This window comes from Dreissena polymorpha, chromosome 1, assembly GCF_020536995.1.
Source record: "Dreissena polymorpha isolate Duluth1 chromosome 1, UMN_Dpol_1.0, whole genome shotgun sequence".
Classification (NCBI taxonomy): Eukaryota; Metazoa; Mollusca; class Bivalvia; order Myida; family Dreissenidae; genus Dreissena; species Dreissena polymorpha.
The window spans coordinates 107315246-107331614 of NC_068355.1; the positions used below are offsets into that span (position 1 = coordinate 107315246).

Here is a 16369-nt window from a genome sequence, read left to right on the forward strand (position 1 = left end):
GTGAATCCCATCTTTTTGATGGGATTCTGATTGGAAATCACAGACACAGGAAATTGCTTTGGAAATGTATCATAATGTCGGATATGGTCACATAATCTTAATACTTGTTTCACAGCAGGTAAACTCCCAGAGGAGAAGTAATGGTTGTTAAAACATGAAATTATTCTTGATGGGTACTTTTCAAGAATTGCTTCAACCAGATAACAAGGTTGCTATATCATTTCATACATATTTGCAGATAAGAAAACATGTTGTGTTGATTTCATTGTCATTTTTGATCAATGTGATTTCAAGAAGCTCATTAATCTAATGAGAAAACACACTGCAAGGACATATGAAAGGCAGATATTGTGGAGACATCATTATATGACTGATGATAATTGGAATATTTCATTTTAAACCTCTTGACCTGATGTGAAGTAGGTGAGTGACTATAACGTTTTCAAACAGAAGATAATACATCAACAACGATATGTTCTTCTGGCAAGCTGTTCGTAAGAAAGTGTTGCAACTTCTAGAAAAAGATCAAGGCAACAGGTATCAATTATTCTATATCTGCATATTTACATCTATCCTTTAAGGTTTACAAGTATAGTCAATTAACTTTAATTCATTCTGTTAACTTCTTTTACAATATAAATACTGCCATAATTCTTGTTTTTTTTTCAACAGTAGTTTGCATTTCTAAATCTTATTAGAAACAAATGCATGCAATGAAATTAACACTACAGATCTGTTATAAAGAGAAATCCAAGAATCACGATATGACTTTTCAGGTCTTTCATGCATGTATATGTCTTTTCCTACCATATTATTCTCTGCCAAAGGCCTAGGGATATAGAATTGACATTGTCCCTCCTTCCACCATTCTGTCTGTCTTTAAGTCAAATTAAATGAATTGTGAAAAAAGTTGCAATTAGATGCCTGTTTGCCAAAATAGACAATCGCTTACAAATGGTAATTGATGTTAGCAATGTTTTTGGCCATGCAGCAATGGCTAAATAGTAGGGATGAGATTCAAATACAAAAATGATATTCAAATATTTGTTTTCCCTTATTCGAATATATTCAAATATTCAATTTTAGACATAAAATGAAAATGTCCGAACTTACGTACGTCCGGAGTAAAGTACTGTTCCGCATTGCCACACATTACACTTTCAATCGTTTTGTATATGCATCAGTGGAAAATGAGATAGATTTATCATTTTTGAGATCGATACATGATTATTTTCCTCTTTATATTTGCTTAATACATTTAGTTTCATAACATTTATTTATTTCACATGTTGCCGGTAAACGTTACCCTCATTCTAATTTATTGCAATATCATTTTTGGATTACTTCCCTTATATTATATTTGTTCTTTTGGTTTCGCATTTTTTCAGTACGGACTCCAGAACCACGACGATGTCAAAACTTGGATAGAACTTTAATAATATATAAATTATATTCCTCATATTTACTTTAAAATAAACACAATTAAACAAAAACCTTAGTGCACAATTGTTGTTTATTTAAACAAAGATAACGTAGCAACAACATACTGGTACACATTCAGACAACATGCATATACAAACTAGTTTTCAAGTTTCGTAATTATTATGTAAATGCAGTGTGCATTCACAAAACAGTTAATCGCTATAAAACATATTTACATATATTTCGTATCTTCAACAATCAACAATGCATTCATATACGCTTCATCCTCGTCAACGTCACAGACATTCACAAGATTTTTGTTCAGAAACACAAAGGCATCCACGATGCAACTTGAGAGTCTGTTTCTCAACTTACTGAGCAGTAAGCCAGTTGAACTAAACACCATTTGGATGGCACTGACGTCGCGGACACCGAGTGTACACGTCGGGCTACCACTGCCACCTTTGGGAATCGTGCCTCGTTCTCCCGCCACCACTGCAGAGGATCCATGCCAACGGACTTTTCGTTTACATAGCACTGGAGCTCATCCTCCAGCGTACTTTCCGGTGAGCCAAAGTCCAGGAAGTCCAACTTTCGGCGTTTTGATGGGATCTCAATGTCACCGTTGTTTATTGTGAACCTAAGGGGCAAATCGTCCATGCCCGACTCCAACGTATCCTGAGTAATTTTCCGTTGTTTGGATGAGAAGAACGCCAGTTTCTTATAATGCGGGTCCAATAGGGCACCCAATGCAGCCGTTGACCTTGCTGCTTCTTCCGATTCTGGCTGGAAGCGATGGACCAAATCATCACAAATCGCCTTTTTCACTCGATGAGCGATGGAACTGTCCGTTGAGCAAAATACAAGGCTCTTGGTGACCAATCCACAAACGATCGGATATATTTCCGACACAGACACGTGACTCTCTATACTCATGTATGCTGTCATAGCTAACGGCTTTAGAATAAAACTCTTATGCACGGGTGACTGATGCGAGTAGACGTATTTTCCCAAGCTGAGTATTGCTTGGAGTAATTGTGAGCCTGAGTGAGTAATTGTGAGCCTGAGTATAGGTTATATTGTATTATATTGTATTATATTGTATTTTATGTGTGTTCAACACGTATTTACCTGGAAGGCCATTCGCAGAAGATATAAGTGAGTCTGTGACTGTGTATGTGAGTCTGTGAGTTGCCTGTGATTGTGTAAATGACACGCATTTCCCTGGTGGTGTATTCCCAGAAGTATATGTGTATGTAAGCCGGTGACTGTGTGTTTAAGTACGTATTTGCCTTTAATAATGTCCCAATCCGATTTCCTCAAGTTGAGTGCGGCGTCTTGCTTCTTTGTTAACTTTGGATCCAGCATGATGTCAGTAAGAACGCGCTGCTGCTCTACCAGGCGTTCCATCATCAGATAGGTGGAGTTCCACCGGGTAGGGACATCCTGGATAAGAGTGTGTTGAGGCACGTTCATGGTCTTCTGTCTAACACCCAGTTCCGCCGTCAGCGTTGTGGAATGCTTGAAGTGGCCGACAAGTTTTCTGCACCGACTGACAACCGTAGACACTGAAGGCAATTCCATTGCAAGCTTCAATGTCAGTTGTAGAGTATGGGCGAAACAACCCAGATCACCCCAATCCTCACACAAACTTGCAGCACACTCGATGTTTCTCGCATTGTCATGCACACACGTGTCCACTTTACCGTCCAAACTAAATTCGGACACGCAGTCCTTAAGGTGATGAGCAAGGTTCTCCCCAGTGTGACGTTCAGGCATGGCACGCGTGATGAGGACCTTTGACTTGAGGTCCCATGCGTTGGTCATATGGTGTTCAGTGACGGTGATGAAACTCTCGGTAGAGTTGGAGGTCAAGGTATCCGTAGTGATCGATAGACACGGATGAAACGTTTTCAAATTGTGACATCAGCGCCTCACGCTCCACGTCATTGCGTCGCTGGATACAAGACCTCACTGTTTTCCTACAAAGCACTGTGTAGTAGGGGGCTACGATGCTCATTAAGTTTTTTAATCCTTCGCCCTCCACTATACTAAGAGGAACATAATTAGAGACGATCATGTCGGCTATCGCCTGGGTGATTCTCTCGCTCTTGAGTGGCGCAGTGAAGAAAGACGTTACCTCAGACTGCTTTTTCGGTGTTTCATCTGCGAAATAGACAAAAACAATGATTATACGAAACGCACAATATAATTTTAAATAAAGACAGGCTGTATGTGTCTTTAAGCTGCGTAAAACATATCATTCTCCTTATAAAAGACATAGCGTTATTTATTTTTGTCTTTTGATCTTTTGAATGAACATTTATGCACACATAATCTTCCTCACTCCGTTCGTATCCCCTGGTGGTAAAAAATCTCTATGCTAGTGGAAAGGCAATACGTAAATTATATAATATTTATATTTGTTTGTTGATCATCAAAATTTTGAAAAGTGTATAGCTTTATTAAAGTGATACATGATCCGCAAAACAAAATAGTGTCTTTGTGTCGTATGAACGAATCTGCACTAAAACAAGATTTAATTTCACATCGCAAATCGAATCATTTCTGTCGTCAGTTATCAAAACGTTTAGTATGTTGATGCTGCATTAACAAATATAAGTGTATATGAAGTGAAAACACCAACAAAAAAAACAACGATTGTGATAAACACTTATAAACTGTAAGATGCCCATAATATCACCTTAATCAGTCAGAAAAATAATTATAAAGCTTACCCTTTTTTCCCGCAGACGGATGCTAACCATCAAGATGGTTCAGCAAATTTGACGTTGTGGATTTGTACACAAACTCCTGCTTACACAAATTGCACGTTGCCTTCGACTTATCACTTGAGCGCGTAAAATAATTCCAAACACGAGAGGGAGGCATTATGAATTTCTTTAACTTAAAAGTTGTTAGAATAGAAATTGTAGACGTATCTTGAAAATATTGCGAGTTTGAATGAACGATCTCTACCGTATATTAATTTATTATTGTTACAAAACAAATGTAATTGGTTAATATTTTAGCAACTACATCCTGATAAGATAAATGTATATAACACTAAAATTGATTGGTCATTTGAAGGTAACGATAGTCGGGCTGTTTTAATTGCGAGACACCGAACTGTAAATAACACGTTAATTTTCTACGACAATAGATTAAACGCGGTGTATTAACACCTGTGCAAACTGCCAGATAAAATCAATAAAGACACTACCCCTCTCATGATACCCTCCAGTATGCCAATTATCATCTCGTTAATTGATGGCAGCTGTTATGCAAACAAAGACGGATGCACTAAAGAAGTCTGCACTGAACAAAAAATATACATTTTTTTCATTTCTTTGCATAACTTTTTTTATTAAAAATCATAAAAATTGAATATTCGAATATGGATTTTGGATTTGAATATTCGGCCGATTTTGAATATTCGAATATTCGGTCCCATCCCTGCTAATTAGTGATAGACCACATGAATTTTAACTGATGATTGTTATGCTTGATCATAACTTCTCCAATGTGCCCAATATTAGGAGTGTCTTGTTCTCAGAATCGTGATGTTGACCATGTACAGTCATTAGGTGGTGTTTACTACCACTGAGGTATCCTGGGGAATGATGAAGCTTATGGCTGCTCCATCAATGAACATTGCCAAGCTATGGCCTGTCTTTTCTCAAAATCAATGTATTAATTGCCTAAACTGCTCAATGTGAATGTCCCACATGCTGGCGAGCATGCCATGAAAGTTTCCTTTTGCCATTACATTGTGTGTCTTGTAAACTAAATATGTGTTGATTTTGTTGGTGTGAGGAGGATTTTTAAAAATTGTGCTTGCCCGCTGTGTAATGTCTAGCCAGCTTATTTTTGAGACCTAACAGAAAACAGCTTTATTGAAGGACTGTAAGTATAGAAATGGAGAACATGTATAATGACAGGGTTATATTATGATGAGATAACATTTAAATATAAAAAAAAGTCTGAATTTCCAAAGATTACTCCCTTGAGATCTAAAGGCATTTAACTGTTATGAGCAGCTTTTGGGATGCAACTGTTACCATTTAAGAAATAAGCCAAGATATAATGAAAATGTTGTGAGCAATTAAGTTTTATAATGATCATATCGGGCAAAAATACTACTTAAAAGGTGCTCACATTAATATGAGTTAAAGTTTTCCTGACAGTTCAAGTTACTCAATAAAGACCGCATTCAATGTATTATAATAAACCAGATCTTCTGTTTGTAAAGTTTACAGCTGTCAGACAGCGAGAAGTCTCCTTCAATACCACACTGAAATTCCTCATATCTTTTTATATTAGTCAAGTGTAACAGCGCTGAACGACACCTGCGACCTCTATACTTCATTTGGAAATCTATTTATAATCCGAAACAGATTTCCAATTTTTTATGATAACACGACGTTTACAAATTCTAGCTTTAAAGAAACCATCCTTATGTATTTTAAGTTGACCCCTACAAAAAGCGCCTGAAATTTATGCGGCAATGTACAAAGTCACGTCATACGCATGGAAAGCGTGCGAGTATTGATTTGTGGGTACAAACTTTGTAAAAGCACAGAACATTAAGATCTGTTGATTCTGTTGAAAGTTTCGTTGTTCTTTTTAACAAATTTATTTCGCAAATAAATTTGGAATTGACATTTCCTCTAAATTGATTTCAAATAAACTGCGCTGTGTATCTTCATCATTACGGTCTTTTAGTTAAGTCATTATTGAAAAAGCTATTGTACTGTATATTGATTAAAGAGAACATCGGGACAAAACAAGATTTAGTGTTGGGGGTTATGAAAACACGCTTAGCACGTCTACTGACCTATTGAGTACACTGCGATGTTATGACAAAAGGGATTAACATAACTATTGTGAGGATGCAACTGCCGGTTTGACCCATGATTATTGGTAATATATTGATTTTAATGCCGTTATTTTAAATCCATACATTCTTATAAATATAATGAAGAAAATAAGAAGATGGTCTTTTCAAGAAGAATGAGAAGTACTTTTACCTTACTTAAAATGGTTTCTTATTGGCTACATTTCTGGAGCTGGGGGGCGGGTTTACCCCATGCCCCCCGCAGCACCAATATTGGGCCCCCTCCCCCCCCCCAAACTTTTACCCATGAATTAATCATTGCACTAAAGTCATACAAGGAAAATTGCTTAGCGTCCTGGTTTTCATGTTTTGTGTTTAATATTATAAAGCCAGGCCCCAGGACATAATCACAACAAACTTGATAGATGACCATTATAAATGCATTAGAAAGTCAGAGGTTAAATATTTGGTGTGTAACATTGTCAAGTGGTTCTCTTATATGCTGTTTAAATAATGCCACACTGACAATGCCCAGTGGTAACATGATTTTAGACTAACCAGGTAAAAATCTCTGAAACTGCAAGTATCAGTCATGTTATAATGGATGTGTAACATGGTCCTATTGTTTTCTTCTAATTTTTTCAAATCATAATTCTGGGATGAATACTGGACATGCCCCAGGGGTCACAGGATTTATATACTCTTATATTGTATATAAAAAAATTAATTCTTCCTCTCTGAATTCCCAAGTTTCAGATGTTTAAGATTTGGTGTGTAACATGACTTTGTACAAATCATTCCCATGAAGTCAAAACTGGCCACGCCCCAGGGGTCAGAATTTTATTTATATAGACTTATAGTTATTGATAATAATTAAAAAAAAATTAATAATAACAAGGGCTGTTTGTAAAACATGCATGCCCCCCATATGGGCTCTCAGTTGTAGTGACAGCCCTTTTTGTAAATATGTTTTTTGTCACTGTGACCTTGACCTTTGACCTAGTGACCTGAAAATCAATAGGGGTCAACTGCGAGTCATGATCAATGTACCTATGAAGTTTCATGATCCTAGCCATAAGCTTTCTTGAGTTATCATCGGGAAACCATTTTACTATTTCGGGTCACTGTGACCTTGACCTTTGAGCTAGTGACCTGAAAATCAATAGGGGTCATCTGCCAGTCATGATCAATGTACCTATCAAGTTTCATGATCCTAGGCATAAGCGTTCTTGAGTTATCATCCGGAAACCAGTTTACTATTTCGGGTCACCGTGACCTTGACCTTTGACCGAGTGACCTCAAAATCAAAAGGGGTCATCTGCGAGTCATGATCAATCTACCTATCAAGTTTCATGATCCTAGGCATAAGCATTCTTGAGTTATCATCCAGAAACCATTTTACTATTTCGGGTCACCGTGACCTTGACCTTTGGCCTTGTGACCTCAAAATCAATAGGGGTCATCTCCCAGTCATGATCAAACTACCTATCAAGTTTCATGATCCTAGGCATAAGCATTCTTGAGTTATCATCTGGAAACAATTTTACTATTTCAGGTCACCGTGACCTTGACCTTTGACCTTGTGACCTGAAAATCCATAGGGGTCATCTGCGAGTCATGATCAATCTACCTATCAAGTTTCATGATCCTAGGCACAAGCGTTCTTGAGTTATCATCCAGGAAACCATTTTACTATTACGGGTCACCGTGACCTCGACCTTTGACCTAGTGACCTGAAAATAGATAGGGGTCATCTGCGAGTCATGATCAATCTACCTATCAAGTTTCATGATCCTAGGCCTAAGCGTTCTTGAGTTATCATCAGGAAACCATTTACTATTTCGGGTCACCGTGACCTTTGACCTAGTGACCTGAAAATCAATAGGGGTCATCTGCGAGTCATGATTAATCTACCTATAAAGTTTTATGATCCTAGGCATAAGCGTTCTTGAGTTATCATCCAGAAACCATTTTACTATTTTGGGTCACCGTGACCTTGACCTTGACCTAGTGACCTCAAAATCAATAGGGGTCATCTGTGTGTCATGATCAATGTACCTATTAAGTTTCATGATCCTAGGCATAAGCGTTCTTGAGTTATCATCCGGAAACCATTTTACTATTTCGGGTCACCGTGACCTTGACCTTTGAGCTAGTGACCTGAAAATCAATAGGGGTTATCTGCGGGTCATGATCAATCTACCTATCAAGTTTCATGATCCTAGGCATAAGCGTTCTTGAATTATCATCTGGAAACCATTTTACTATTTCGGGTCACAGTGACCTTGACCTTTGGCTTAGTGACCTCAAAATCAATAGGGGTCATCTGCAAGTCATGATCAATGTACCTATGAAGTTTCATGATCCTAGGCCTAAGCGTTCTTGAGTTATCATCCTGGAAACCACCTGGTGGACGGACCGACCGACAGACAGAACAACATGTGCAAAGCAATATACCCCCTCTTCTTCGAAGGGGGGCATAATAATAAATATTTATAGAAAAAATTCAATGAAACAACAAGTCCCAGAGCTTTTATACTTGTATGAGATATTATGTGATGTTGCTGATTGGGTTTAAACTGGCCACACCATAGTCACATATTTCATATTATTATACCTCACTTTTATTTACAATTCTCAACTCCCATAGGCCATCGTGACATAGAAATACTGTCAGACCCAGCGGGAATAAATTTACTGTCCTAAAATATACTGTATCCCGCTGCCATAGCAATCAGGTGCCACCAGCGGGAAAAAATTTACTGACAAAAAAATACTGTATCCTGCTGCCTTAGCAATCACATGCGGAATGTTAGAAAATTATATTGTCCCATTCGCGCATGCGCAGTACGCAGTTTTGCGAGTCCGTTGTATTTGGATGATTAAAGTATCGATTGCAGCTGAAACTGTGCTGTAGAATAGATTAATGCCATTAATTAAGCTTTGACAGGAGTCAAAAAGAAAATCAATTTAGTATAAACGACACGCTTACCTCAAAGGCAACTTTAATCCAATACTAATAACAATAAAGTTACAACGATATTCACTTCCAGTGTCTGTTCTTAAGGTGTTATGCATGACAAACACACAATCCGAAATATGTTTTGGATTCGTTCGATGCTTTAAACAAATATTTTACTGTTAAAAAAAACACCACGTCCATATTGTTGTCCTCAAAATGTTTCGTCACCGAAATGACGTCACACAAGTACGTCATAAATTGCGTAATCAAGTGATGAAAATAAAATACGGAAAGCTGGTCCTGTAATATATTTTTAAAGAAATAATTGACGACTAAGAAAATTGATGGGATAAATTGATTACTAGGTCGGTGCCGAATAAAGCGTAGTTCATTTTGCTCTGCCCGTAAATCTGAACCACTCAACATATTAATGGTTGTTCATTGCTGAAATTAAATTCAATTATTGAATATTAAAATTGTTCATGGTTCATATAAATTGTTAATGTTTGAATAGTTTATTCTGTATAATAAAATAAATATTACATGTCTGACAGGGTGACAGTAAATTTGTCAACTTTCGGAAAAATACTGTCAACCTTGGCTTTGCCTCGGTTGACAGTATTTCCTCAAGTTGACAAATTTACTGTCACCCTGTCAGCCATGTAATATTTATATACTGACTCGTACTGAGAATTTCAAAAATCGGTTTCATTACAAAAAAAGCCAAGAGGTCATATTTTTGGCATGTAACATTGTATATTGATCCTCTTCTTTGTTTTAAGCTCACCTGAGCACAACTTGCTCATGGTGAGCTTTTGATGATCGCCTTTTTTGTCCGTCGTGCGGCGTCAACATTTGCCTTGTTAACTCTCTAGAGGCCACATTTATTGTCCAATCTTCATGAAATTTGGTCAGAAGATTGGTCTCAATGATATCTTGGATGAGTTCGAAAATGGTTACGTTTGCTTGAAAAACATGACTGCCAAGGGGCTGGGCATTTTTCCTTATATGGCTTTATATGGCTATAGTAAAATCTTTTTAACACTCTATAGAGACCACATTTATTGCCCAATCTTCATGAAATTTGGTCAGAACATTAATCCCAATGATATCTTAGACGAGTTTGAAAATGATGCCGGTTGGTTGAAAAACATGGCTGCCATGGGGCGGGGCATTTTTCCTTATATGGCTATAGTTAAACCTTGTTAACACTCTAGAGGCCACATTTATTTTCCGATCTTCATGAACCTTGCTCAGATAATTTGTCCCAGTGATATCTTGGAAGAGTTTGAAAATGGTAACCTTTGCTTAAAAAACATGGCTGCCAAGGGTTGGGGCATTTTTCCTTATATGGCTATAGTAAAATATTGTTAACACTCTAGAGGCCACATTTATCGTCAGATGTTCATGAAACTTGGTCAGAACATTCATCTCAATGATATCTTGGACGAGTTCGAAAATGATGCCAGTTGGTTGAAAAATATGGCCGCCAGGGAGCAGGGCATTTTTCCTTATATGGCTTTAGTAAAACCTTGTTAACACTCTAGAGGCCACATTTATTTTCCGATCTTCCTGAAACTTGGTCAGATGATTTGTCCCAATGATATCTTGGATGAGTTCGAAAATGGTTTTGGTTTCATTAAAAACATGGCCACCAGGGGGCGGGGCATTTTTCCTTATATGGCTATATATGGCTTTTGTAAAACCTTGTAAACACTCTAGAGGCCACATTTATTTTCCAATCTTCATGAAATATGGCCAGAAGATTTGTCTTATTGATATCCTGGATGATTTCCAAAATGGTTACGTTTGCTTGAAAAACATGGCTGCCAAGGGGTGGGGCATTTTTCCTTATATGGCTATATATGGCTATTGTTGAATCTTGTTAACACTCTAGAGACCACATTTATAGTCCGATCTTCATGAAACTCGGTCAGAAGATTCATCCCAATAATATCTTGGATGAGTTCAAAAATGATGCCGGTTGGTTGAAAAACATGGCCACCACGGGGGCGGGGCATTTTTCCTTATACATGTATGGCTATAGTAAAACCTTGTTAACACAATAGAGGTCACATTTATACCCGATCATCATGAAACTTGGTTAGAAGATTTGTCCCAATGATATCTTGGATGAGTTCGAAAATGGTTTGGTTGCTTTAAAAACATGGCCACTAGGGGCGGGGCATTTTTCCTTATATGGCTATATATGACTAAAGTCAAACCTTGTTAACACTCTAGAGGCCACATTTACCGTCCAATCTTCATGAAACTTGGTCAGAAAATTTGTCCCAATAATATCTTGTTAGCTCCGGTGAGCGACTTTGGGCCTTTCAGGCCTTCTTGTTCAAATTTTGTCCCTGGGATCAAAATTGGGAACATGTGTTTGAAATTGTATTATGACTTTATATTTGGTACATGTTTATGACATTTGATTGTGGTCCTCTACAAATATATGTGTGTAACGTCCCATTACAAAGGTTAATAATCTAGGGCTTATTGGACCTCTTGCATTTGCTATTTGTGTAACAAGAACAAGAACAAACAAATAGGGAATGATAGTGTGAATATTATAATCTTAAGAACTATTACCATCTTCTTGTTTAGCCTTCAGTCAAAATGCGAAAATTGTAAGCAATTTAATATTTGCTGTCATATTATAAACCACACCATACATTGAATTACTGATTGAATTCCAGCCTAAATAACAGGTTTCTATCATTAAATGAAGTTTCCTTTGAATCCTTTCAATACTTCAAGAGTTATCTTTCAAACAAAAAGTGGAGCAATAGACAATAGACATTAACAGAAGTAAGGATGTTGCCATTATTCTATATCTCCTATCAGATGCATAAAAACAAAGAAGAACATCTGGAAACTGGAAAGTGTGAGTTACTCATTTATGACAAAGAGGTGTCCATATATTGGAAGTGTACTCTGCTGGTTGAACTTGCAGTGGCATTGTTCTGTCTACAACAACCCACATTCAACACCAAACATTGAATGCATTTATTATTAATGACATAGACTTCTCATTATTATGTGTCCCACATCAGATCCTACTTTTTAGAAGCTGTAATTTCATTGTTACACAAGCGTGTTTTGGTGCTAACTTCGGTTATACAATAATAAAAGCTGAGCTGGTTGTGTAGGTGGGTATGACAAAAATAGCAGTCAGGCCACCATGTTGATAATATGTCAGCTCCTCTGGCAGTGGGTGTCTGATTGTCACTTGCAGAACTTGTGTACTTGGTATATTCGCAATGAAAGGATGCCAATTGGCTTTGATTGCTAGCCATAATGGTATGTACGCCTCTGATAATACCATAAAACATAGATTCTAATCATAAAAGCTGCATAATTGTGTTTCCCTAAATGTCAATTATGTTAAAATCAGGCTAGTATATTATCCAAATATTGTTCTCAAATATGTGTTCACATGTTTTACCTGAAAAGACATAATCAAGAATGTGATTTGTTTGTGAGTGTGTGCTCATCTATTTTCTTAGAGAAATTAAAGCCACACACCTTAAAATAAAATACATGGCATAGTAAATTTAAAAATAAATAAGAAACATATTTCATCTATCCCAATTAGAATATATCTGATGGTTACAATGTAGAAATACATCTTCTTTTGCGCTTTTAAACTTAAAAATAATCGCGTTTGTCGAAATGGACGTATATGTCTAGAAATCATACTTTCGGTTTTAAAAGCGGAATTTGAAAAATAATACATTACTTGCGAAGTAGGCTATAGAATTAATTTTATCTATGCCAATTAGACTATATCTAATTTTTCAAGGTAGAAATCCGTCTTTTTTGCGCTTTAGAACTTAAAAATAATTGGGTTTTTTGCAATCGACTACTTTCGGTTTTAAATCCTATTTTCGGTTTTAAAATTTTAAAAATAATAAATTACTTGCTAACTAGGCTATAGATTTAATGACATTTTCGCTAACTTTCAAATTGCATCTATATGTATTGATTAACATGTATTTCATTTCAAGGTGTGTGGCTTTAACTATATTTCAGTATGAAAATACATCTGCAAACCTTTCAAGACTATAATGTCTTCATTTATTAGGCAATTTTTTTGTCAAGCACACTTTCAAAAAGCTTTATATAGAAGTCAAAATTCTGGAGTATTTGTGCTTGGGTGTATGCATAAAACCAAGCTTGTCCAGAGTGTAGTATTGTCATTAATTATGCAAGTTTTATTGTATCCTAACACAAATTGCCACAATGTGGAGATTGCATGTTGCTTGAAACAGTTTTCTCTTGAAGATCAAAGTAACAATAAGAATTTAGAGGTCAAATTTGGACTTCCAAACAGAAATTAGACTGTAACTTTGTCATTTATCATGCACTTTTTAAAGTGGGACAACACATGACCACCATGACAGAAGGCATCATCTGCAGTCTCCCTACCTCAAATGTACAGTTCATACTAAGGACTCAAAGGTCAATGTTGGCAATAAAGCATCTTGTTCATACTTGATTTCATCATTCATCGAGCAATTTGAAAATAGGTGTCAACAAGCAACCACCCTAAAGATGGTTGAATGTAACAATCATCTCTTTACAACAAAGATCAAGGTCTCCTTTGAACACTTAAGGTCATATTTTGCTATAAAACAGCTTGTTTGAACTGAAACTGCATCATCCATCATGCAACAAAATAAAAATAAAAAACACAAATGTCCACCATGTAGAGAAGCTCCTTTGCCTTGGCCACGTAATAAAATTGAATGGCTTTTTATGCAGACTCAAGTATGCCAAAATTAATTTGAAACTGCTTTTTGTAGGGATTATTTAAGAAAACTTAATTTCCAGTAACTCCTGTTTTTAGCTCACCTCAGCACGACAAGGCTTATGTTGAGCTTTTGGGATTGCCTTTTTTCCATTGTGTGTTGGTTGTTGTCAAGATTTACCTTGTTAACAATCAATCATTTATTTCCAATCTTAATGAAACTTAGTCAGAAGATTTTTTCTAATGACATCTTGGATGACTTCTAAAATGGTTCCAGTTGTCTGAAAAAGATTGCCGCCAGGAGGCAGCTTTACTTACTGTGAAACCATTATTATTCGTCAGACATTAATTTTCGTCTTTTTGTCCTTCGACCGATGGACGAATTCAAGATCCTAACGAACAATCATGTCACATATTTGTAACAAATAAGACTGAATTACCGTAGGCATGAGGCATTTAAATCCAGCGTAATCCACGCATATACACAGGACTCGAAATTAACACTCGCACACTTGCAAAATGCGAGTAAAAAAAGATTGCAAGGTAAGTTATAAGCCACTAGTATTTTTTGTAAGTAAAAAAATAGTAAACAAAAAATGAGTTATATTGCTAAATGCGTTCGACGGCGTGAACGCTAAACCGTAGGTCAATTTTTTGAACGTCCTAATACCCATATGAGGAGCGCGCACCTTGTTTGTAGACTGGTATACTTATAGTACAGATACCCGGATGGTATTGATACAAAGAACATGAAACAGTCGACTATTCACACGCAAGTTAAATCCGGTTTTGACACAAAGGGATGTACATTATACAGTGTACTGACAACTGACATTTCCTGTAAAACGCGAATGCAATAAGGATGTATCGAATGCGTCGACTTCGTTGTAGAATAGTGTTGATTAAGGCTAATTGTTAACTTTATTACCCATTGTGTGTATTTTGTTTTTCAGGGTTGTTGCAGATTATACAGCCAACACGCGGTGAATCCGGATTTAAGACAATACTATTAAACGCAATTAAAATATGACGATGTGTGATCAACACCTGACTGAAATATATTCTGCGCTTTTATTACAAATTAATAAAGAACATATTGATTTGTGTTTGGTTGTTTGGTTTGGTTGGATCAAATATTTACGATGCAAAACGCTTGAAACTTTATTGAAATATGACCAAAATAATTTGCCTACGCTAATTATAACCCATAATGTTCGCACCTTCTCTAATTGGCGCCGATAAAGGTAAGATTGTTATCAGTTTGACCGTGATTGTAATGAAAAAAGACTAATTGGCAATTGGCTTCGTTGTTTAAAACACTCGTTAGCGGTTATTCAGTCCCACTTATCCGCGTATCATAACAAAGAACGTTTCAATGACTTAAAATAATAAGGGACAGTTACTATCACCTGAAAGAACAGACTTGTTAATTGGCATATGCCAAACAAGGCCCACCTTCTGCAATTGACTACCAAGTGTCACCCCTCTTTCCCCAGCACGATTTTTTCGCAACCGCGTATTACATGTATTATAAACATTACAAACAAATCGGATGCTTTTTTTTTCAAAACCAGAAATGGACGAACTTAAGTGCTGACGAAATAGTCATTTTTTTAAAAAGGACGAAATTTCGTGCTGACGAAAATAAATGGTTTCACAGTATATGGCTTTAAATAAAACCTTGTTAACACTCTAGAAGTCACATATCTTTATCACTTCTCATGGTCAAGTTAAAAAATGAAAGTTAAAAATTGTTGATGCTATATTAGCCATTTTTATTGGCCAATCTTCATGAAACTTGGTCAAAACATTTGTCACAATGATATGTTCTTGGATGAATTTTGAAAAAAAAAGTTCTGGTCTGTTAAAAAACATTACTGGCAGGGGGCTGGGCAGTTTTCCTTATATGGCCATAGTAAAACTTTGTGAACACTCTAGAAGTGACATTTTTAGTCCAATCTTAATGGACTTTGGTCAGACAACATGTTCTTATCACTTCTCATGTTCAAGTTTAAAAACAAAAGTGAAAAGTTGTTGATGCTATATAAGCCATATTTATTGGCCAATCTTCATGAATCTTGGTCAAAACATTTGTCCCAATTATATGTAGCCGGACATTGAAACTGGGTCATGTGAGCTTAAAACATAGTTACTAGGTAAAAACAACATATTAATACTCTGTAAGTCTCTTTTTTATGTCCCCCACTATAGTAGTGGGGGACATATTGTTTTTGCCCTGTCTGTTGGTTGGTCTGTTGGTTGGTTGGTTGGTTGGTTGGTTGGTTGGTTGGTTTGTGCCAACTTCAACATTTGCAATAACTTTTGCAATATTGAAGATAGCAACTTGATATTTGGCATGCATATGTATCTCATGGAGCTGCACATTTTGAGTGGT

General features: G+C 36.5%; 1 protein-coding gene across 5 annotated transcripts in view; it reads left to right on the forward strand.

Annotated features, from left to right (window-relative positions):
* LOC127843106 (calcium/calmodulin-dependent protein kinase kinase 1-like) overlaps window positions 1–16369 on the forward strand; it is a 157455-nt gene that overhangs the window by 81814 nt on the left and 59272 nt on the right. The window contains exon 1 of one of the 5 annotated variants that reach the window (XM_052372948.1): window positions 409–537. The exons of the other annotated variants lie outside the window; for them this stretch is intronic. Coding sequence (XP_052228908.1) covers window positions 473–537 — 65 coding nt within the window. The 5' untranslated portion in view covers window positions 409–472. Of the gene's footprint in view, window positions 1–408; window positions 538–16369 lie in introns of those variants that run through there. 5 annotated transcript variants of the gene reach the window in all.